The 25,161-nt window shown below is 38.4% G+C and overlaps 2 protein-coding genes across 10 annotated transcripts in view; one reads left to right on the top strand and one right to left on the bottom strand.

Moving 5' to 3' along the window:
• Positions 1–25,161, bottom strand: part of DOCK7 (dedicator of cytokinesis 7) — a gene marked incomplete at its 3' end in the record, with an annotated part of 182,067 nt that overhangs the window by 76,212 nt on the left and 80,694 nt on the right. For all 9 annotated transcript variants that reach the window (XM_081946639.1, XM_081946640.1, XM_081946644.1 and 6 more), the window contains exons 12-14: positions 19,604–19,746; positions 19,070–19,163; positions 18,802–18,964 (exon numbers count right to left, since the gene is read on the bottom strand). In XM_081946639.1, the coding sequence (XP_081802765.1) occupies positions 18,802–18,964; positions 19,070–19,163; positions 19,604–19,746 (400 nt within the window). The remainder of the gene's footprint in view (positions 1–18,801; positions 18,965–19,069; positions 19,164–19,603; positions 19,747–25,161) is intronic.
• On the top strand, positions 1,641–12,520 carry ANGPTL3 (angiopoietin like 3). The gene is made up of 7 exons (XM_081946658.1): positions 1,641–2,207; positions 6,203–6,313; positions 7,514–7,616; positions 9,707–9,820; positions 10,300–10,395; positions 11,252–11,524; positions 12,210–12,520. The coding sequence occupies exons 1-7, from the start codon at positions 1,722–1,724 to the stop codon at positions 12,392–12,394; spliced, it is 1,368 nt and encodes a 455-aa protein (XP_081802784.1). The 5' UTR covers positions 1,641–1,721; the 3' UTR covers positions 12,395–12,520.

Genomic DNA, 25,161 nt, shown 5'->3' with positions numbered 1-25,161 from the left:
TTGTTGTTTGAAGTACACATTTCTCATATAACTAACAAAAGCCAGATCTCAGTGTTTTTTCAAATGTGCTAGATAGTTTTATTAACACTCATTTGATGAATAATAGATGACCTGGGTCAGTCAAAATAATAAAGCAACAATTATATCCATATTTGAAGCAAAAATAGGGTTTCAAAACCCTAATTATATATCCCAAAGATGTGGGTCACTGCTCCTGTCCTTCATGACGAGCATCTTATATGCTTAGGTTAGACCAGTGGTCGGCAAGCCGCGGCTCGCGAGCCACAAGCGGCTCTTTACACATTTTAATGCGGCTCTTCTGTGTGCCGGATTATTATCCTCCCTAATCATTGTGGATCGAAAAGAAAAAAGGGAAAGGGGCGCTTGTTTTGAAGCGCCCGCTCCCCTCCCTCCTCTCGGGCACTTCAAAACAAGCGCCCCTTTCCCTTTTTTCTTTTCGACCCACAATGATTAGGGAGGATCCTGAAGTCGGGCGGGGACGAGAAGCGAGGAGGCAGAAAAAGAAACGGAGGCTAAGGAGCTTCCCCCCCGCCCCCTCCCAGCAAAAATCTAACCGGGGAGCCGGGCAGTAGCAAATTAGCCAATCATGCAAGGAAAGCGAGGTCTGACCGGGTGGGCAGCGAAACTCCAGGGCTCTCTGTTCTAATTCCCCGTGAAAACTGTTGCCTCTGAAGCGTTTGCTCTACTGTTTGAACCTTTAAGCGTCCCTTTCCCTTTTTTCTTTTCAACCCACAATGATTAGGGAGGATCCTGAAGTCGGGCGGGGACGAGAAGCGAGGAGGCAGAAAAAGAAACGGAGGCTAAGGAGCTTCCCCCCGCCCCCTCCCAGCAAAGAGCCGGTTAAATTTCAATCGTGGTTTTGGCGAGATCTGGCTCAGTTGAAAAAAAAGGTTGCCCACCACTGGGTTAGACCATGGGTCGGCAACCCGGAGCTCTGGAGCCACATGTGGCTCTTTCATCCCTCTGCTGCAGCTCCCTATCGCCACCACAATTTTGAGAGGCGATTCTGGTTAGGGGGAGAAAAAGCACAGCATGCCAGGAGGAGACTCTATGGCAAGGGATAGGTTTTCTGGTTGGCTCCATAATTGATTGGGCTTTCAGTTAGGACAGGTAGAGGAAAAAGGACACCATGCTAGGAGGAGACTCTATGGTGGGGGAACTGGACTTCCGGTTGGCTGCAGAATTGAACAGGGGGCTTCCGGTTAGGATTTTGTGGCTCTTTGAGTGTTTTAAGGTTGCTGATCTCTGGGGTAGATTAAAAGGAAAGACCTCTGTTGTACATCTTGAACCGTATATGTGACAATAAATGAGTGGACATGCCAAGGCCTGTATCAGTTATTCCAAATTGCTCAAAGCTTTCAAAGTTAAAATAGCACAGCTGGCATAATATGTGTGCCATGTAAACTGACAGCCACACTCAAGTTGCCAAGTTCTACATCAATTGAATGTTCCAAGTCATCTTTAAAGGTAAGCCTTATTTACACTTAGCATAACATTTGCTATCAGGAAATGTTCATCCGAGGGGCTCAAAGAGCCTAAACAGGACACAGGTTACATTCATTCAGGTTTAATTATCAACTACCTCAACTTGATTTTTTTTTTAGAACTGAACATGCTATATGTATTTATAGGCATACTAGAACTCTCCCAGAGAAAGACAAACAGCAAAGGGAGACGTTTCTTTTCTAAGCAGAAAGAACATGAAAATTATTCTAGTATTGGTCTTTATGATTTCTCTAGTAATTTCAGGTAGACTAGATGATCACTTGGAATCAGCAACTGCTGAGCCTAAGTCAAGATTTGCTATGTCTGATGATGTGCATTTGCTGGCCACTGGACTACTCCAGCTTGGGCGTGGCCTTCAGGACTTTGTGATCAAAACCAAAACCCAAATGGATCACATCTTTCAAAGGCTTAACATTTTTGACCGATCTTTTTCTGAGATCTTGCAACAAACCAATGAAATGAAAGAAGAAGAGCAGCAGTTAAAAAAAGCCACAACTAAATTACAATCAACTGAGGAAGAGATGAGAAATGTATCTTTGCAGCTTAATTCCAAAATAGATGTCCTTGCCATCGAGAAGATTCAACTGAAGAATAAAGTAGAGAAACTAGAAGAAAAAATAACTGAACTTGTACAGACCCAGCTTGATATCCATGAGCCAAGAGAAATTGCCTCACTTAAAGTAAGTAGAAATGAAACATACGGAGTGTTGCCAAAGTAAATTGTGTTTTGTGCAATGATAATTCAAAAAGATTTAGTCATTCCTGTTGCTGCTGGACTAATGAGCTGCATTTTAAGGAATAAAACTAGCCTTTTTCCTTAATGCTGCTTTATTGTGCTTTGAATGCTACCCATAGCCTTTAAGGGAATATGTAGCATGTAAAAAGTCTTTAAAATAAGTGTCTTCAAAGTAATGACTGTTTCTTGAAATAAATTTGCTCTGATGGTTTTCCTTTTTAACATATGTACAAGTTATTACTTTCATTTTGAGAGTTTGGCTTAACTGTGAAGATTTAGACTAAAAGAAGTAATTAACAAGTGATAATTTTATGTCAAAAAGAAAATGAATAGTTAGCAAACTGCCTTTTCTTTCACCCCATAATGTTTATAGTTATATGCTTTTTCAATCATTCATTTGTATGGTTCATAAGGAAGAAATTGGCATTCCTTCACTTTTACAAACCTACAGCTCTATTCCAGGCATAAAAATTGCATCTTAAAGTTGTTAATCTGATTTTATATACTGAAGTTGGTTAATAACATTTGAAAGATCATTTTAAAAATAAGAGTATAACATTTGCTTACCTCTACAGCAAACATTAAGAATACATTTCTGAGATACAGCGTAATTATGGTACACATACTGATATTTTAGCCATCAACTTAAATGGACTAGAAGTGTACAGTTTCAATTACCAAATCATACTGTTTACTGCTCTGAAATGTGAAAAAGCTGCCAAAAACTGAACATATAAATATCTTAAAACAATGCTTTCATAGTCAGGAAAAATATATCAAAGATAGCACTTGGGTACAATGCAGTCGACAATTGAATAACATCCTTTGGACTTTGTGGACAACTTTTTAATATGATTATCAAATTCAGATACCAGCCACTGAAGCAGAGGAAGAGGAGGCTGATGGGTTTTGTTATAAAGTTCAACCTAAAATCAATAGAATATTTAAGCAATAGGCTGGAGACTTGAATGCCAAAGTTGGAAATACTAAAGAGAAAAATACAATTGAACTGAATGGCCTAAGAAAGAGAAATGAAGCAGGAGACCAATGTACCTATTTCTGGCAATCCAATGAGTTCTTCATCATCAGAGTCTTTAATGAAAACGATCTCTATGTACATGGATATTACTTAAAGATGCACACCGAAATCAAATTGATTACATTATTAGTACAAGTAGATGGAACAGTTCAATTATAATGACATGGCTAAGGCTGATTGTGGAATAGATCACAAACTGCTCATGTCCAAATCAAATTAAAGTGGAACAAATAAGCCAATCCATTTCCATTGATATGATCTTCAGCACCATTAGCAAGGAGAACATGAGGAACTGCTTTGAAGTCCTGAACCTCATTGAGAAAGAACCAGAAGAATAAGGAATCTAATCAAAGTTTTTTTTTAAAAAAAATTATTTTTAATTTTCAAACAAACACAACACAAAGAATCTTCCTTCTTTACATACTGTAGAAAGTGTATCAGTTGGTTACAAAAGACTTTCGTGCATCTCTTCCACAGTCATCAACCATAATTCATATTAAGTATTTTAACTCAGATGTTTATACATCATCATACCTCCATTTTCATACCTCCATTTTCATTTGACTATAATTGTTTAAACATCCTTCATTATACACTTCCATCTATCATCTATCTTTCCAGTAGCAAAACAGTCTCATGTCTTCTGCCATTTGTGGTATCAGTCCTCTAATCATCTCCTTAATCAAATTTGCATGGACTCCTTTCAGCAACTCATTGCTTATAAAATCTCTCATGTAATTTCGATGCCCTTCTTCTGTTTCCTTAATCAGCTTATCTTTAATTGTCAGTAGTGTTATCAATGATGTTGCTAATAAAATTTCTCTCTTTAAATCCATAAATTCTTTTGTTTTTTCTTCTTCTGTGTCTTGCCATCTGGGGTAGAGTTCCCCTCCATTTAATTCCTCTTTCAGTATTCCAGTCTTTCCATTTCCAGAAACAAACCAATCACCATAAATATCAGCAGATTTAATTTCTTTATGGTCATTTTCCTCTTCGGTTTTTAGGATTCTAACCTCAACTTTTTCCACTTGATAAACATCTCCAACTTCTTCATCATATTTTACTGTTAGATGCTCTAAGTCTTCCAACTTTTTCTCCGTCCTCTCAAATGTGTTTGATAATTTCTGAATGTCTAAGAATATCTTTTGCAGGCTTAAAGTTTATTTCTGCTGTTGAAGTTGTGCTATTATCTTCAGCTAACAAACACTGCTGCTCTGGCTTGGAAGGTTTTTACAAGATTAAGCATAGATTCACAATAAAGTTTTGTTTTCACTTTTCTCTGGTTAAAGATATACTTCAAAGAGACATCCGTATGCTTTTCTTCTTATCACTCTCTATAAACAAGCAGTGAGACCTTGGAGTGCCAAGCCAGGATAATCAGTAAGGAAAGTAAAAATGTTTAGTTTCCAATACACAAACCTCCAGCCTCCGAGTAGCAGTGTTATTGTTGCAATTTTCTTTGTTTCTTTTTGTATTCTTTTTTATATTCCAAGTTAAAAAAAGGTCCGATTCTTGAATGAATTAGAAAAACACCCACAGTAATGAAAGAGGAGAATTTTAGTCCATAGGTTACAAGAATAATAAAAGAAAAAAATAGAAGAAGAAAAGTTAATCCGTTCGTTTTAAAAGGCTTGCATAAATTCCATCCATGAACATAGCATTTAAAAAGTAAGATAACCCACTATCCAAAACCATTCAAAGCTTAATTCAGCCGCTTATTTCTTCTGTTCTCCAATTTAAATTAATTTTAAGTTTTTTATAGGCAGTCTCTTTTAAAACGGTAAAAATTCCTCACCAGCTGGAAACACTTTCTCTTCCCGTATTCTTCCGTTTTGGAGCCACCCCGACTTCATCAGCCTTGGCTGGATTTTTTGTCGCCGGCTTGAAGAACTTATCTTGCATCAATCAGGGACTTTGCGATGTCTCTGAGATCAGCAAGACGTATTCTTCCTGTTCAACGTCTCTGTGGGACGGTTTAGGTCCGATTGGACCACCCAGTGGCAAAAGTATCAGCTGCGGTCTCGGAGCATCGAGACCGCACGTCCGTATCGTCATGACGTTGGCTCCTCCTCTAATCAAAGTAAAATTTTAAGGATGAATTTGAAAAGAGATTGCCAAGGCCGAGAATAAGAAGAAAGCAAACTGGATGTCAGAAGAAATGATGGAAACTGTCAAGAACATAAAGGAAGATGGGCATAAATAAACAAAAATCTTCCAAAAGATCTCTAAACTCAGAAGGAGGTTTCTGCCTCAAATTGGATGCTAAGTTTAGAAAGAAGTCAGTCAAAAGGTAATTTAGCTGAATGTGCACACTATCACACAATATATATTTACGTGCTTCACAATGCTAATAATTATCCATTGCAGATTGCAGGCCAACATGGAATAGAAGATGATCAGGTTCAAAGTATCATGTCTTGGAACATTAGGTCTCTTGAGAAGAATACAATGCTAGGAAAGGGGAAGGAAAGAGACAAGAATGACAGAAATAAAATAGACTTGATACAGAGATAATGGATAGTGTTATTTGAAGGCTTGAAAGGCCAGATGGGGACTGATGATTCTGAAGAGAATTACCTAAGTGATCACTAAATGACAGCAAAATGATGACACATAATCTATCAATAAAACACATACTATCCTCATTTTTCATCCATTAACTTCAGAAGACTGCATTTTAGGGAAAGCTTGCTATGCTGGCCTATGCCAATTTCTTAAAGTTGATGCCTTCCATATATATTTGACAATGATTCTTTTCAATATGTGTTGAGAGATTTAAGGACATACTGGCCAAGATATGATAGAATTACATACACTACTGCAAAAAGTAATATGGAAACATTTTATGCTTCAGATTATGATCCTTTAGGTCTAAGCTATTGTTTTCGCTTTCCCTATAGAATTTTGTTGAACAGCAAGATGGCCACCTTAAACACCTTCTCAAAATTGTTCAACTACAACATGCTCAGCTCACAAAACAGCAAGGGCAAATACAGGACCTAGAGGAAAAGGTAAATTTGTTGAATATTAATGGCCATCTGTAATCTAGGGGCAATTTCAATGGGTTAGCTGAGTTATAAGAAGGAAAGAAAACTGCAGCTTCCAGAAAGTTTTTATACATTAACTGTATAAAATGTATCATAATTTCAGATGAAAGATCAAGTTTACCAACAGTCAAAAAAACAAGGTACAACTATTTAGGGAGCCAGGATTGAGAACTCTAACCATACTTGAGTTTGCCATAGTTAATGTGAGAATTCAAATATTCTTATGCATGTTTAAGTCTTACTGTGTTCAAACGAGCTTCACCAGAAGGTATGTTTAGGATTGCAGATTTGGTGTGTAACACAAGAGGATTCAATGACGGGGTTCATACATCCTGCAAGTTATAATTTGGTTTGTTTGGTCAACAAATTATGTGAATTTAGTCATTGTCTAGGTCAGGGGTTGCCTTAAACACTCAAAGAGTCACAAAGATCCTAACTGGAAGCTCTCCGTTCAATTCTGGAGCCGACTGGAAATCCGGTTCCCCCACCATAGAGTCTCCTCCTAGCGTAGCATCCTTTTTCCTCTACCTGTCCTAACCGAAAACCCTATCTATTGTGGAGCCGACTGTGACAGGGAGCCACAGCAGAGGGATGAAAGAGCCACATTGGTGACCCCTGGTCTAGCTAAATTATGATTTATGGATTAGCATGTGTACCATCCATGCAGCTCTTGAAAAAAGTCTAGTATTTTCTAATTGAAAGAATTTACTGCTCACTGTATTGGTTGAAGGAAGCTCTCTTAATCTACCAGATTTGGGCTGCAAATATTTGAATAACTGCTAGATGAGAACAGTTACTTTTCTCCAGATTGTTTAACGTCTTCACATGACAAGGTTGATAATGCTGTCTCTAGTCAAAGATAATGTTTTCCATGGTGTTTGATCTTTCTGGTAACTTTTGTTTGGCAGAAGACATAGCTTTCATCATTCAAGCATGTGCTTCATAATTTTATATCACAACTCTGTATGTAACATAGGTGGTCAGAACAGACATATGCAAGAATTTTTGTCCCCAATTTTTTTTGTGGCCTATGAAGATAAAGAGACTCTTATCCTCCCCTCCCCAGTCCAACCCTAGTGCATTTATAATTTGAACTTCAAACTGTTCTGTGAACAGGTAACCTAATGAAGTACAGATGAAGATGTAATTTCTTTGTATTTTCAGATAAGCAGCCCCAATTTTCAAGAGGACTCGCAATTATTTTCTGCAATGGAAGATGACAGACATCCTAAACTGAAAAAAACAGCTAAAAATAGCAATTCTAGAGGTAATGTGCTTATGGATTTTTAAAAAATAATTCTAGTGTTTGGAATACAACACTATTTTAGAATACTGTTCTGGTGTATGCTTTGATAGTGATAGTATGTATGTAAGAAACAAATTCGATTTTGCTTATTATTCTTCCAACAACACTAAAAAGCATTTATTTAAGAATAAAGGTGAGATCTGAAATAAAATGTTGTGTCTTGCCTATCTCCTGAAATAAGATTAAGTGTTCTTGTTAGTCCTTTCCTCCAAAACAAGGCATTCTATTCAATCTTCCATGATTCTCTTATTGAAACAGCAATGCTAGCGTCTAGTTATTTTCTGGGTACAATTCAAAGTTTTGGCAAAGATCTTTAAAGTCCTGAATGGTTTCTTGTTTTCTATTCATGACTTGAACATTATTTTGTCTGCCAGTAATGGCTTTTTGGATTTTTTTTTTAAAGCTTGTACTTCTGTTACAGTAGCACATTATCTTCTCTCTGGTTCTTTTTCAAATGCCTTTGATTTTTACGACTAATCTGGATTTTCTTCAATGACTCTTTATCTTCATATTATGTGACCAAAATACTGAATGAAGGTTTAGCTCTTTTAGGGCTTCCAGAAAAGCAATCTGGTTTCACTTCATCTAGAAATGAATTACTGTTCTTCTTACAAAGAGGAATTTTCAACAACTTTCTCCACCACCATAATTCAAAGACATCCGTTTTAATTAATCCAGACTTTCTGATGGTCTAATTTTTAGCCACAGATTAAAACCAGAAACCATAGCTTTGACCACAAATAGGAATGGCTTGGAGTCAGGACATTTGAAAGGCTGTCTATTCCATATCAAACTGTAAATCCACTAAAATTAGAGGACCTTGTTTGTCTCTACAATTCCAGAGAACCTTGATCTGCTTCACGCTATCAGACAGACCTGTCTTATTTCCTCACCAAAACCTTTTGGAAGTTAGGGGGGCAGGGGTGGGGGGAGTTCTCTTTGCCTTAGGATAGTCGTCCTGTGATTTCCTGATGCTGCTTTTATCAAAATTGCTTGTAATTATTATGTTTTTAATCATTGCTATATATCACATGACTGCACCCAACTTAAGCCATTAGTTTTGGCTGCAGTCATTAAGCAACTCACTGTGGGAAATTAAGTGCAGTGTTATGTGGTCATGACAAGCAACTTCCTGTTGGCTTCCCCATTTACTTTGCTTGTTGGAAGACGGTGGAGAAGATCACAAATGATGACCATGAGACACTGTGACTACAGTGAATCCATACTGATTGCCAAATTTCCAAATTAGGACCATGTGAATGACTTTGAAGATACTGCAAGTTTGAGGACTAGATGTAATCTCATTTTTCAACACTATCATACCTTTGAATGGTCGCTGAATGAACAGTCAGTGAGGACCACCTGTTGTGAAGTCCTTTTTTTTTAATTCCACAAGATATTTCAATCAAGTAACTGTTCCCAAACTCCAGGGGGCTAATATTAGCATGTGTAATATTTCCTAATAATTGTTCCCATGGAAAAGTGCCTATGTGAAGAATACTCCACAGAATACATTGCCCATATTCTCATAGCTCCCTTTATATGGATGCAAGAACCTATTTCATAACTCCCTTATCTGACAAAGAATCCAGATAATTCTGATTTATTTTAGGTACAGAACAGTATGATTCAATTTCCTTAAATGTAGCAAATTTTTACACTATGTAAAACTCAAATTATGTTGATTACCTTAATGAACTTGTTAAAATGTTATGCTTAGATTTTATTAACTGGAAAAAAAATGTTTATTTCCTTGGTTAATTTGCAGAATTTTGGTCAGTGACCTTAATAAAGAACTAATTAACCGAACCTGATGTTAAAAAGAATGGATACAAATATTCCACCCAAGACTTTAGTATTGATATTCTTCCATCACTTCCACCTTTGAAATTTCTATCTCAAGAATATATGTGAATGTCATTTTCATAAGCCTATATTTCCAAATTAAAAAAATCTTAAATAGATTCAAATTTTGTTTAAATGACAGCTCAAAAAAGTAATATACATTCTGAAAAATTGCATAGATTTCCCTAAATTTCTGTCTCTTTTAGGTAATGCTACTGATTGTACTTGGATTTACAACGCGGGGAAAAGATCTAATGGCATTTATTCTATTAAGCCCAATGGATCCAAAGCATTTAATGTTTATTGTGAAATGGAAGGAGGTATGGCCCATTACATTAGCAGTCTTCTTTTTAAAAAACTAATTATTACCTTCTGCAAACTGCTGACTTCTTCATATATTTCTTTATTAAACAAACTTGTTGTCACTACTCGTATTTGCTGAGAATGCAATTTTAATCAAATAATAGCTAGCAATGAGGTATTTGGATTTTTAACTACCCTTAGTTGTTGTTTATTTTAGAAAATAGGTAAATCATTGTCATCATTTAATTGGGTTAGACAAATGTGTATTATAATTGTTTCTGAATAGAGACTAAATTGGATAGATTGACGTTCATGCAGAAATGCAAAGTCAGTCAATATTGTGCCAATATTTTTTTGTTAGTGTATTCCAGTTCTCTTCTGCATACGATCTGATGTATAGCATCCATACGGAGATATAACATATACCTTGCAAGCTCTAAAAATTATTTTAAACAACCAAATGGTTGTATTAATAATTTATCATTTTCATCCACAGAAAACCCATGGACAATTATTCAGAAGAGATCCGATGGATCAGTAGATTTCAATCAAACTTGGGAGAGCTACAGAGATGGGTTTGGTAATCTTGATGGTAAATATATTTTCCAGTTTACTCAAAGTAACATGTATATGTTTGTTGACTATAGATTTTGAAAGGGGGAGAAAAACCCTGGACATTGGTAAATGAGATTCCTTATTTGGTCGCAGTGGTTTGCCTCAGAATTGTTTACTCTTTTTCCTCCCTTCAACCTTGTCTATTTAAATTCCTAAGCGTAGGGCAGCAGTCATATAAATTATTACAAGCACATTTAAATAGATTTGATTTAAACAAGACCAGATCTAGTTAGTCATAAATGTAGATCTGAATGGATTCTATTAAGGCACATGCTACAAAGATTTCTGAAAGAGGCATCCATGCAATATGTTCAATTACCGTACTTTCTAAGATTTTCAGTGAGAAAGAAATGGAATGTTAGGGTTTAAATTTTCTTTTCATAGAAATAGTATAGAACAGAAATAAGGAAAAAGATTCTGGAACCTGAGTCATCAAAAACAAATTTCAAATTAGAAAGGTGTGCAACGCCTACATAAACAAGATCAAAGCCATACATTATAATCTTAATGGCCAGTTTGCAACATATAACAATAAATTAATGAAGGATAACTTGACTCACTGAAATCCCTTATATGTTTTTTAAAAGTTGCAAGACTGTTGTTCTTGCTGTAGCAGACTCATGCAGCTATTTTGTTCAAAACTATTTTGTTCCTCTTAAACATGCTTGTTCAATGAGATTTACTTCTCAAGTTTATGCTATTCACCATCCACTTAAAATGCTAAATTTATGTGTGGCGTAATGTTATTAATGAAACTATCCAATATCCATTAAAGTTTGCATCTTCCTCTCAGATCTGCCTTAATCATTCTGTTTGTCCACTTGTATTTTCAGGAGAATTTTGGCTGGGCCTTCAAAAGATCTATTCCATTGTAGATCAAGCTGACTACATTTTGCGTATTGAGCTTGAAGATTGGAGAGCTAACAAACGTTATATTGAGTATACATTCAAAATGGGAGGTCCAGACAGAGATTACGCGCTCTTTCTCTCTAGGATTACTGGGAATATTCCAAATGCTCTACCTGAACAGAAAGAAATTAAATTTTCTACTAAAGATCATAGCAACAGCACTGAAAGAAAGCTTAACTGCACAGAAAGTGACTCAGGTAGATATTTTCTGTATATGCCAGTGTTTTAAGTTTTCTTCTAATCTGGGAAAAAAGTGGCAGAAGCTAAGATTTTCATAAATTTACTATGGTAAGAATAAAATACTAATATAGCATTATAAAAGAGGAAGAGGGGAGGGGGGACGGAGGGAGGGAGGGAGGAAGGAGACAGGAAACAAATGAAGGAAAAAATCAAAGAGTATATATGAAAGAGGACTAAATGACCCTTCAATTAAAAAAAAGTTTATTGCATGCAAAAATTTAGTACATAATAGACAACCCAATGTTATATCCTCTGTTTCACATTATAGCTTTCCACAGATTGAGATAATTTTTTAAAAATATCCAATTATATTACGTTACACTATCAGCACAGAAAGCATTATCCTGAAGTTCTCCTGAACATGTCATTGTCTCCAGATAACCTGGTTAGAAAAGATTTTCTTCAAAATACAGTTGTCATCACTGCCACTATGACCAAAGGCCATATTAGTTGGGACTATGAGAATTGTTACCCCGAACTCATCCCAAACCACGTTAAATAAACTACTATTAAAGTAGATCATTTGTGGGAATCCCAGACCTATAGGAACAACTTCTAGTTATCTTAAAAGATTTCATTTATTAACCATGTGATTAATATATTGGTATATCAATTCAATGATGTTTCTATTATCACCTTCAGGTGGTTGGTGGTACAATGTATGTGAAGAAACAAACCTGAATGGAAGATACATCAGGTCGAGCTCAAAAGGAAAATTAGAGAGGAGGAAACAAGGACTGTATTGGAAGCCTCAGAAAGGAAAACCTTATCTTCTCAAGTCAACCAAACTGATGATATATCCTATGGATTTTGAAACATTTGACTGAACATTATCAAAGTTTACCTAAGAAACTGCAAACTACTTCAGTTAGAATCCAGCGACAGCCCTTTTTGGTGTACAAAGAAAATCATATTAAGGATGTAATCAAACCATAATAATATTATTCCTTATATACCTCTGTGTGCTTTGTCCTGCCCCATATGCTCAAAAAATAAGCAGAGGTTAGCTGTTAAACAAGGACTATTTTTCTTGAGGGCCACTTTAGTAGAATATTTCTTAATATCAATGCTACCTCAAGAAATGCAGGAAAAATGGAAAGGTCTCATACAAGATTTTGCCCTAGGGAGGGAAGGGGAATCGCCACTGCTTCATTTCTGTGAAATGTCCAATAGGAAAAAAAAAGACTTTATCTCACAGGATTAGACAGAAAGTCTAATAATCAGACAAGGAGTCACTATTTTCATTTTTGCCAAGGATAGAAGCGGTCTCTATTCACTTCTTTGGCAGAGATCAAGCAGTGTGTTTTCAAACAGAAGGGGGGGGGGGGGGAATTGCCAGCAGCAATCTTAATGCTTTAGGCACAGGGGAAGCTGTTTTTCTCCTCTATTTAGTTTAATGCTTTATTCCAGTTCTCTAAAGCAAAATGTGGGCAACTTTTTTGCATCTGGGAGCCATAGAGGGAACGTATCCTTCGAGTTGTTTAACAAAAGAAAATAGGACTGTGAAGTTTAACAGAGGCTTAACATACCTATTTTCTTTTCTTATTTTTTAAAATGAAACTATTAAAGCAGGGGTGTCCAAACTTAGGAACTTTAAGACTTGTGGACTTCAACTCCCAGAATTCTGGGAATTGAAGTCCACAAGTCTTAAAGTTCCCAAGTTTGGACACCCCTGTATTAAAGGATTACCGAGACTGAGGTTGACTATATATGGAATATAGATCCCGGATTTTCCAGCTCTTAAGTAGGAAGCAATGGAGACACCTAAAAGCAGAAGTAATTTAAGGGGGAATATGCAAGTTATGTTGCTCCGAGCTATACAGCTCTATTTATAACATGCCTATATCCCCCCAATCCAAGTAAGACCTTCCACTGTAATGAATTAGAGAAAACAAATTACCCTCGTGTTCAAAATGTCCAGCTGGAACATGAACATTGATTCCATCCCATTGGGATTGTACAACACTGCAAAGTGAACCCCTTTATTCATTTTTTTTCTATACATAGCAGCCTTTCCTCACTTTGTGTTCCCTCTCTGTGGTGTCTATATATATTGGGTTCATGTATTTAAGTAAACCAACTGGTTGGGAATCCTGGAGTATTGCTCTGACACTCCCGACATTCACCCTTTGGGAGAAATGTCAAAAATATCATCCTGGAAGATGTAACTATCTAGTTCTGAGGTGAGTGAAACCTCTCACTGTGTGCCTAATATTCCTCCTCACTTTCCTAATAATATAAATGCCTTCGTATCATAATGGCTTCTTAAAATTGGTTTCGACTAAGAAGATAACTTCAAGTAGTTCCTTGTTATTTCAAAATTGTAAATTATAAATTATTGAGATCACAATACAGATAACTACATTATCGTTCAGAAACACGGTGACATCCCGCCCCAGTTAGACGCAGGTGATAGTCAGTTGGGATGAGGGGCAGTGGGGTGTTTGTCCTTGCTATTGTCTGGTTTTTTGGCAGCCTGTTTCTGGTCATGCAACTTTGAGGAACTGGGAGCCAACAGGCAAAGGAGGAGGTTAAAAGAAATTTCCCTCAGTCTTTGGACCAATCAGGCTGTGAGAATATCCCAGGAGTCACCCCTCCCTCTTGTCTACTGAAAAGAAACATTCAGGTAAGGACCAACGTTATTTTTCCAGTAGACTCGAGGGAGGGGCGACTCTTGGGACATACCCAAGCTCAGTCCCTGGGAGGGAAACTATGACCCGGGGTGAGGGGCAGTTGCTACCTGTTGTAGAACATTACGCCCAAAGGACGTCTCAGCCAATATAAAAGCATCCAGCTGATAGTGTCAAATGAACGGAGTCGGGGATGACCAAGTAGCCACCCGACAAATGTCTTCGAATGGAGCCCTTGTGGCTGTACTTCGCTGTAGTAGCGGCACTCCATGTGGAGTGGGCCGGAATTCCCGAAGGGGGGGGCAGCCCGAGGACTACTCATAGGCCGTAGAAATGGCCTGACGTAACCACCTGCCAATAGTGGCAGAGGAAACTCTGGCTCCCAAGGAGCCAGGCTGGAATGAAATAAAGAGGGCCTCAGACCTACGGAAGGAAGACGTGTATCACTGATAAATGCGTGAAGTACGCCAAACATCCAGATGGTGCCAGAGGTGCTACCTCTCATGGGAGGGAGCCGGGCAGAAATTGGGAAGGATGACCTCTTGCGCTCAGTGGAAAGGCGAATTGACCTTAGGGAGAAAGGTGGGGTCCAATCGTAGGATCACCCTATCCTGGTGAAACTGGGAGAGGTCGTCCTTGGATGACAATGCCCCTAACTCGGAAATGCGTCTGGCTGAAGTCACGGCGACAAGGAATGCCATCTTGAGAGATAGGAACCTAAGATGGACAGTGTGCAAGGGTTTGAAGGGTTCCCCCATCAACGTCCTAAGAACTAGGGGGAAGTCCCAAGTTGGGAACCCGTGGATGGGAGGGGGCCCTAAATTAGCAGCTCCCCTCAGGAATCTCTTGACCAGAGGATGGTGGGCCAGAGATGAATGGTCATTCCCTGGAAGAACCGAGGCAAAGGCTGCCACCTGGCGCCGCAAGGTGTTGTGGGAGAGACCCCCCTCCAAATCTTTCTGAAGGAAGTCTATTTTTAATGTTGCCTTTTTATATTTGTGTTGTATTTGTGCTGATAAATAAATAAAGGGAGACTAGTATAGATCTATTTCAAGCTATTTAGCTCTCATCAGCTAGCCATACCCTTACTGGGATTTGAACCTGGGCTGTATTACATATTAGGCAGGAGTCTTAGCCACTAAGCCACAGGCTCTCCTCCTTATCAGCTGAGCCAGCTCAATGGTTTGGTTTTTAAAGTAGCAAATAGACCGAATCAGAATTAAATAGTAGAATTTACTCACTCTCTCTGGGAACCAAAAGCAGTACTTGGACCAAAAGACTGAGAGGAACTGGGAGCCAACAGGGAAAGGAGGAGGTTAAAAGAAATTTTCCTCAGTCTTTGGACCAATCAGGCTGTGAGAATATCCCAGGAATTGCCCCTCCCTCGAGTCTACTGGAAAATGGTTAACTTGCTTTATGATTTTTGATGAACAAATAAACTGCAATGTATTTTGAAAACAAACTGATGGTTTATAAAACCATGAAAATTACTTGCTAAAGTGGAAAAACAACCCTTAGATTTACATCAGCAATTTTGTTTTAATCAGTGGGCTTTCAGATAGATGTAAACAATACATCCCATCTAAATATTTTTTTCTAATACATGCCAACAACATAGATTATATGCTATGATAATAAGCACATTGCTAAAAGAAAAACTATGGTATGTTAATAGACAATGCATACAAAATATGTTTCATGCTTGCAGTTCAGATCTTCACAGAAGTGCCTTTTGAATGTGAGTTTTCTTTTTTAGGCTGAGTTATTATCGTTTTATCTGGGCAATTACATTATAAAATTGTGTATTATCTAATTAAAAATCTGTACCCATCTGAATCATTTTAATAGTTCAATAAAAAGACTATAGAGCTATATTTCATTTATACCATCTTTCAGTTTACAATAATAACTAACTTTGGTGGTAATTATATCACAATATGATACTAAAATATTATATCTATAATGAAGGATTTTAAAAGTCAACATGAAATGCCCATACAGTGCAGAATCCTAAATCAAAATTATGTAACACTGTTTTAAATTTAGAAATCAGTGCTTTTAAATCAAGGAAACGTCTTTTAGTAATTAGGCATTCTGATTCAAAGGTTGTATCCTAAAATATCAGATATTGGGGAACTTTATCTGGAGGATAGGATATTTTCCTATATATTAGTCTGCTCCCCAGAATATTATTTGAGTAAACATGTTGTATTACTATGCAACAATCTAGAAAATATAAAGGAGAAGGGAGTTTTAATCTGCAACTAAATGAATACAGTACGCGAAGCAGCTGGTGGTTTATTCCTTCTCTTTGAAAGGTGACAGATAATTCAGATGTAAACCATAACCTCAATAGAAAAAAAAATCTGGCATAAAGTTTTCATGATTTTATTATAGATATATTATTCGGTACCATTCTGTCCTTGCTAGGACTTTTACTCGCATTGATTTATTACACACTACCTAATGGTTGGTTGACTGCAACTATTATCCCTCTTCCCTAATCCCTAAAACATATATAGTTGTAAGAGATAAAATTACCTCCCAAACGTTCTTCCTGATATGGCATTGAAGATGATTAAATTTCTCCTTCAGAAATTATAAATTTGGCTTGCTCCCTCCAAGAACTCTCAAGTTTTCAAGAAGGTTGCTCCACAAGTTTCCCTAGCAAAATGTTTCTCGAAGAAGTATTGCATTTTTTGATAATTTGTATGTTAATGGACAAGGTTCTAAGCTAGAGGGAAAAAACAGTTTGATGTAGTGGTGAGGAGCTAGCAATTGGAAAAATGTGATTTCTAGTCTTGACTTAAGCGCAAAGCCAGGTGGGTGACCTTGAACCACTCATTTTGCATCCCACCACTGCTCAAAGGGGCACGCATGCATGCACACACACATACACAACACATAGATACACCCAAAAGGAAGTGGTTTTTCAGTAAGATTATAATGAGAAGACCAAAGATTTAATTTTGACATACTATTCTAGGCACATGATATTGTTCTTGCTTTGGGTAAAAGGCGCATCAAAAACGGTAATAACAATGCACAAATTTGATTAGCTAAGAGTTCAACAAATTCCATCAGAAAACCTATTCTTTTCGGGCCCACAGTTTTTAGAAGAAAGATCAGGTTGACATTTTTTGACTATCAATTGATTAATATCAAAGGAATTGGTTGGTTGATGTGGGAGCAAAGAAAAGAAATGGGAAAGCTCTTTTACTCCCCCAAAACAGAAGTTAGCTGAAGCTGCAGGAAGCTGTGCTAAGCAAGTGGTGACAAAACATCTAGCAAGCAGCCAATACCTATACCAGCAACCAGAGCCCAATACCTTCTATTTGCAAAATAATGGTCTTTGTCTTTGTTTAAATGACCCTGTTTTCAGCATTGTGAGACAGGCAGCATGCCTCTCTAGTTGTCGTATCACATTCATAATATAGAACTAGGTTACTTAAGCATGATAAATGTCCATATTATTTGCAGTGGAAAAGAACTAAAGCACAGTTATAGCTATCAAAGCTGGTAGCAAACACCTGGATAACCAACAGATGAAAGCAGAGTTCATTTATTATATCTTTGCACCATCTAGAGCAGTGGTTCCCAATGTGGGGCAATTTGATTTTTAATGGGGGAAATTTGAACCTTGTTTAAACCAGTGGCCAAGGCTTCCTCCACATGAGTAGAGTTCACTTTTTGAGTAAAGTAAGAATTATATGTCACCCGGGGGGGGGGGGGATTTTAGAGATGCTTAGGTGGGGCATGGCCAAAAAAAGGTTGGGAACCACTTACCTAAAGGTTTGTCTGCATTTTTCTAGACCCAATATAGTACTGTATTATATATGCTCGCATATAAGCCTATCCTTAGATAAGCTGACCCTACATTTTTAAAATCAAAATACCATGAAAAATGCAATCCATTCTTGAACTAGTATAATTAACAATAGAAGTACACAATTTCCCCCATTGTTGTATTTCCTTCACCCATATCTTACTGGAGTAGCACACTAAAGTATGTAGCAGTACTAGTACCTTTCCTATAATTTAAATGGAATATTTAAATTATAATCATATAATTTAAATATTCCATTCTATTCACACATATTCCCTTAGCAATGATGTGTTTTTTTTAATCTAGTGGTGATATTACACAGCTAAAGAATATGTGGAATTCAAGCAAAACAAGGTTAATTCAACATTTAGGTTATATCTAGGAATGTAAAGACCAAAGAGGAAAGATTCTTTTCTACTCAACTTTTAACTATTCAAATTAAATGAACAGAAAAAATAAATTCTGGTAATTAACCTTTTGGTGTCATAAGTGCTCTTCTGAATACTAAACTGAAAACTAGTGAAACTAGTGATTCAAATTGACTGATACAATTCAAGAACAACAGCGTAAGGTGAACATTGTTTAGGTTCAATGAGGAATGTAAAATCTATCATCTATATCAATAATTAGTCAATTACTGAAAAAGTAATTTGTCTCAATGTGTTCCACAACCTCTATACAATTTGCCTCAGCCAACTATGTTTGCTTGAAGGATAACAGAATATAAGATAAGTTTGCAAAACTTGAATATGCTAAAAAAAAAAAAATTTTTTCTTACCTGTAAGTTGTATTTGGAATATAAACATCTCTTGCAGGAAATTCCAAGATCTCTCTTGTTGGTCGAACTCTACTATCTGGGTAAAGTTTTACTTGCAACAGCTCTGGAGTTAGACAATAGTGTGGGTTCTCTGGGGCTGGAGAAATATCAATCTTCAACTGAGCTATGAAATGACAAATTATAGTATAATCAAACTTTAAAATAGCCATTTGCCTAGAAAACAAAAACTGAACTTCAATGTTTTTCAGCGGTGATATGTACACTATACCTGTGATAGGTCTCAGGCGTCTTAAAACAGAAGAAGGCCTCTTCATATCCGCAAGGAATTTGTATAAATCTTCATCACTCAACCGGTCACCTTCCTATAGTTGATAAATAAAGGAAGCAATCATTTCCAGCCATGTAACAAGTCTCCACCTATTCAAGTCTCCAACTATTCCACGTTGTCCTCCTCTAAACAGTAGTCCTTGACTTACAACCATTCATTTAATGACAATTCGAATGTACAACGGCACTGAAAAAAGTGACTTGATCATTTTTCACACTTATGACTATTGCAACTTCCCTATAGTCACGTGATCACAATTTGCATGCTTGGCAACTGGCTCATATTTATAACAGTTGCAGTCTCCTGGGGTCATGGGATCACCTTTTGCTACCTTCTGACAAGCAAAGTCAATGGGGAAGTTCTTGAAGGCCTGATGAAACTTTAGCTAATTAGGATAACATATTCTAAAATAATAACAATAACAACATATGACTAGTTGTGGCAAGTGTAAATATATCAAGATTGGTGGAATACCTGTTTAAAGAAGTTTGTCACTGTCAAAGTAGCTGGTCTAAAATTAGTCAGGTTACAGGCCTCGTCGCCACTAGTAGTTCTTTCTAGAGATCGCCTACCAACAATGCTAGAATTTCTTCTTTCAGACCAAGATCCTTTGCGTTCTTTAAAAAAAAAAGTAAGAGAAATAAAACTTTCATAATTAACTTTTGAAAGTTAGTTGTATGAGCTTTGGGAAAAACAAGATAAAGAGACAGTTATGCTAACACAATTTTGCTCCTGAGGCATCAAAAATGCACAAAGCAGTCATTATCCTTACTTCCTTCACAACAACCACACCAAGTGGCTTGTACTTATTATAAATCACATGGCAATTTATGTCTTTGTTTCTCAAAAAAAATGATGAAGTTAGTCATTATGAAAAATCTGGGTGGTTTAGAAACAGGAACTATAAATAAGCAAAATTCTGAATACACTGAATACTAGTATCCAACAATAAAATACTCCATGATGCTTTGCAATAATAAAATCACTCTTGTGAGTTTGCCAGTCAGTAACATTTTCACAGGATTTAGCAGAATAGTTTTAGAAAACAGCAGATGGACTAGGAATAAAATCCCTAAAAGATCATTCTATTTTTTATTGCAGGATTATCCATTTTATTTCATGAGCTGTACACAAGGATCCTCAGAAGGCCTGGTAAATGCCAGGAAGATATATAATAAAGCAGTGACAAGACCCATGATCTTATAATGGATGAGACAACTAATTTGAGATGAATCACTCAGACTGGGTGATCACCTCTTGCAGATAGGCTTATCTGAGTTTTGGCTTTGGCACCAGTTGCAACCCCAAAGTTTGGAGTAACAGCAGTCATCCAAATGCCTTTAGAACTTTTAGAGGATCTATGCCATAGATAACATGTTATGAGATCCTAGGTCTGTGATGGTGAACCTGTGGCACGCGTGCCAGAGGTGGCACGCAGAGCCTTCTCTGTGGACACATGTGCCATAGCCAGTTGCTCTTCTGGTTTCATGCGTGCCGGCCAGCTGGTCTCTGTGGGGACTGGAGTGCTGGAAAACAGCCTGAAAACAGGCTGAAAAATGCCCCTAAACGGCTGGACAAATGGCCAAAAACGCCCCAAAAACAGGCGTGCACATTGCTGGCCAGCAGGCCTTCGGGTTTTCAGCACTCCGGCACATGCATGCGCGTACATACACACGCATTTCGATTTAGGCACTTGGTGCTGAAAAGGTTCGCCATCACTGTCCTAGGCAGTCCCTAGGAAGCAGGTTGATTTGCGAAACTGTTAATTGGTGGAAATGTTAACTTGCCCGTGTGTGTCATAAAGCTGGTGTGCCACAGTAGTTATGGCCATTGTGGTCTGAACCAAATTTTTGAGGGTCCAATACAGTGGTGGGTTCCGGATCCTGTTGCAACCGGTATGCTGCAATGGGGCCGGGAGTCCAGCACGCGCGCAACCTGCACATGCATACTTATCACCCGCGACACTCCAGCTGCTTGGTGGAGCGTTGCGCAGCTGTCATATGCTCCATGCATGTGCGCCAAAGCCCCGATCGTCTCAAATACAGGTAAGGAGGACTGTGGGTGGGTGGTCTCTCCGGAGCACCATACTGGAATGGTACCTGGAATGGTGCTCCCAGCAGGCACAGGGCATACCAGGCGTATCCCACCATTGGTCCAATATGTATCAAGGATCACATACTGGATCTACTTTTGTGTGTGTGTGTGTGTCTGGGCAATTGTGAACTGAAGATGGATTACATTACCATCAGTTCTTTATAAAGGACAAATCACTTTCCTTTTGGCTTGCTAGTGCTGCCCTCTGTCCACAGAAAAGTCAGAAGCCATGTAATTAGTCTGTCCCAAGTGACTAATAAACCCAGATGGATTTTAGAAAGGCTGGGATTTCTTTTCCTGGGGATCTGATGGTCTTGGTCTCCATCTGAAATAGATGTGCACTGAGGATCCTGTGTCCAATTATATCAATGCACTTTTCTGTGTGTGAGTCCTGTAGTACTCCTCGGTATTCCAAAGGGTTGTGAGAGATGGAATAGTAGAAGGAATGCCTAGTAGAAGGAATGCCTAGATGCTACTGAAAAAAAGACAAGAGTAGAATCAGACCAAGCATATGTAAGAAACCGTGTAATAAATTACACTTGGTGCTAAGAGCAGGAAAACGTAGCTATTCTTCTCTTAATGCCAATTCCTAGTGGCTAAAGTCTTCCTGGAAAAAAAATGTGAACTTGGATCCATGAAGTAGTAAGCATGTTGTTGAAGTAGTTTTTCTTCTCTGTGACCAGTTCCAGTTTATGTTGCCAAGTGGAGGGAGGTCTATCCAACCACATGGTTTGCAGGGTACCTCAGGGCTTGATATTCTCACCTCTCCTATTAATCATTTACATGAAATTACAGGCTTCTATTCAGCGACATGAGATCAGGTATCTCCAGTGTACTAATTTTGCTATGTCAATTCATGTCTGTGTCTGGAAGTTTCCTGGGCCTGGATGGGAGGAACAAGCTAAAGTTTACTCCTGAAAAAGACCAAATATTTATGGGTGCACAAATTGTCTGGTCCTGTTGATTTTTGATCTTTGGCTCTGAATGGAGTTGCACAGAGCTGATGTGTATTTATCCAGAACTCACACAACCTGCCTGCTCAAGGAACAAATAGCAGTGATTGGTTCTTTGCACAGAATCATCTAACGACCAAATTGCTCATCTCTCCTCATGGTCACTCATATTTGGTCACTTCAAATATGGATGACTGCAATGTGCTCTACATAAAGCTATCTCTGAAGACCACTTTAGATCTTCAGCTTGTGCAGAATGAGCAGTGGAAAATGTTATATTTCTTCCCCACTATTCATCAGAAAAAGTTACGGATACATCTTGGTAAGTCCTTGAAATATCTCTGCTATGTGAACTTTGCAACTGAGCTTCCAATCACAAAATGGCGGTCACCAACTGTAAACTCCTTTATGACACTGAATCTGGCTCAGAGACTGCCTCTCCTTCATTATTTCTGCTCATCCTGAACTTCAAATCTCATTCACTGGGCAGCATCATGGAGTCTTCTCTGTGGCCTTCAAGCGTTTAAGTATTTCTTTACAAACTGGCTTTTCCCATAGAATCCCGTAAGATAAGTTGGTGGTGTGAATATTTGAAATGTCTGGCTAGTGTTGGTTTTAATTGTATGCTGATTATGTTTTTTATGGTTTTCACAGTTTTTTTTAATTGTTTGTAACGCTGAATGTTTTCACGTATCTGGTTATTTTTGTACTTTGTGGTGTGTTTTTAACTTTATAAGCCACCCAATACCATGTACGTATGTGAGATGGAAGGCAATATAAACTGAATAAATAAATAAAATACCATTCAGCTAGTTTGTCTCTGAGTTGAGGCAGCTTTATTGGAGGGATGAATGGAGGGAAGGAGGACAGACTTATTAAAAATGAAAAAAATGAAATGCAAGTTAATAAATATGTATTGTGTAGCATACTCAATCCAGTGGTGGGTTCCGGCAGGTATGCCCCAGTAAGGGGCAGGTACGCCCCAGTAAGGGGCACCATACTGGAACAGTGCTTTGGAGGGCCCACCCATGTTCCTTACCTGTATTTGAGCCAACCGGGCCATTTGCGCATGCGCACACAGCATACGGCGCCTGCTCAAAGCTCCGCCGAGCAGCTGGAGCATCGCAGGGCAGTGGGTGCGCATTTGTGCACAGTGCACGTGCTGGATGCCCAGCCTCGTTGCAGCTTACCGGTTGCGACGAGATCCGGAACCCACCACTGACTGAATCCAAACTCTGTGACGGTCAAAAGAAATGCAGCAGTTCTACATTATTATTATATTTATTGTGTGTGTATGTATAGCAACATACCTAATACTTCTGTCTGTTGTCTCTACAGCAAGAAACCAGTGAGATGAGCTGGGCTGAGAAAGTATGACTAGCTCAAAGTCACCCAGCCAGCTTTCTTGCCTAAGGCAGGACTGGAACTAACCATTTCCGGTTTCTAGGTCAGCACCTTAACCACTACCAAACTTAGCTCTCTGTTTTATGAAAGGAAGAACTAATCTATTTCTGGAAGAGGTTGATATCCAGCAATATTTGCCCTTTTTGTCAACTTCCCCTTTAGTCTCCCCCAACAGTTATTTGTACTTGGCCCTAAATCTCTAAGCCTTTCATAAAGGCTTAAAAACTTGGCTGGGTACCTCTGCCTCTGATGCTGAATATGTTAAGGACCCAATTGGCTATATTGCTATCTGGCCAAGTAGCTTGCTCCTATGTATATTTAATCTGAAGGATTTAGTGTTTTTTATTGGTTTAAAATGTTTTTAGTATTTTTAATTATGTTTTTTTTCTTTTTGAATTGTAAGCCATCCAGTTGTCAGGTTTCTGTAAGATGCCCTAATTAACTCAGGTAACTTAGCTTTAAGAGTCGACACCAGTATCATTGACTGAAATGGGCAGCTTCCAAAATGGAGGGAGGGAGGGAGGGAGGGAGGGAGGGAGGGAGGGAGGGAGAGAGAGAGAGAGAGAGAGAGAGAGAGAGAAAAGAAAGAAAGAAAGAAAGAAAGAAAGAAAGAAAGAAAGAAAGAAAGAAAGAAAGAAAGAGGCAACAAAATAGAATAAACTTGGATTAGGATAAGGGAAGGGGAAGAATTATCTGAACCAGATGAAAAGAAAAGAAAAAGGAAGGTAAATTCTGTTCAGACATTACAAACCCCATTCCCTTCCAGCCTTGAAGATGTTACCTACTTGGGTAATGAAACATCTGCAAGAAAGCAACCAAGCTCAGAGAGCACCAAGGACTCCACGTTCCAAAAATATTAAAATTCACCAGACACTAAAACCCACTAGGTAACCTAGCTTTTCAGCAGCAAAATCTGCAGTCCTTTGCATCTCTAATTCATTTGCTTCTTTTCAGCAGCATATTCTATATTCTAAATATATACTATATGTGCATTTATTTCCACTAGTAATGAAATGCTGTTTTTTAAAGTGACAGATAGTACATAACTCAAAACAAATATTGCGGCTAGTAAGTAAGTAGTTTTTAAAAAGCAAACAATTTCACATACCGTGTTTCCCCGAAAATACAATCTGTCCTGAAACTAATGCCTTGCCACATTTTTCGCGTGGGCAAAAATATAAGCCCACCCCCGAAAATAAACCCCCTGGACAACCCCCCCTCCGGCCAGGCAGAGCACCGCTCACTGACCTAGCGGTATCCCGTAGGCACCAAGCCATGTGGCACTCTGCCCGCCCTCCAGCTCCCGCGGCTTGGCACATTAGGGATACCCCCTAGGTCAGTGCATGGAGCTCTGCCGGGCTGGAGAGGTGGGTTGCGCGAGCGGCTCTTCTGCCCCCAGCAAGCATGCCTCCCAGCCTCACCATACCCTGGCCCAGCTCTCCCTGCAGGGCCAGGGTGCTGCCGTCACTGCCGCACTGCAATCATAACTTCTTCTCCGGCTTCCAAACTCCAAAACTCGTCTGCCGAGTCTTCCAGCAGTGGCCACTCTAAGAGTGCGCTCTATGGTTGTGGGCTGGCTGC

Source organism: Natrix helvetica (assembly GCF_964273705.1).
Source record: "Natrix helvetica genome assembly, chromosome: 3".
In the NCBI taxonomy this organism is placed as follows: domain Eukaryota; kingdom Metazoa; phylum Chordata; class Lepidosauria; order Squamata; family Natricidae; genus Natrix; species Natrix helvetica.
The sequence above is the reverse complement of the archived record's forward strand: the minus strand, read 5'-3'. Positions and strand labels throughout refer to the sequence as shown.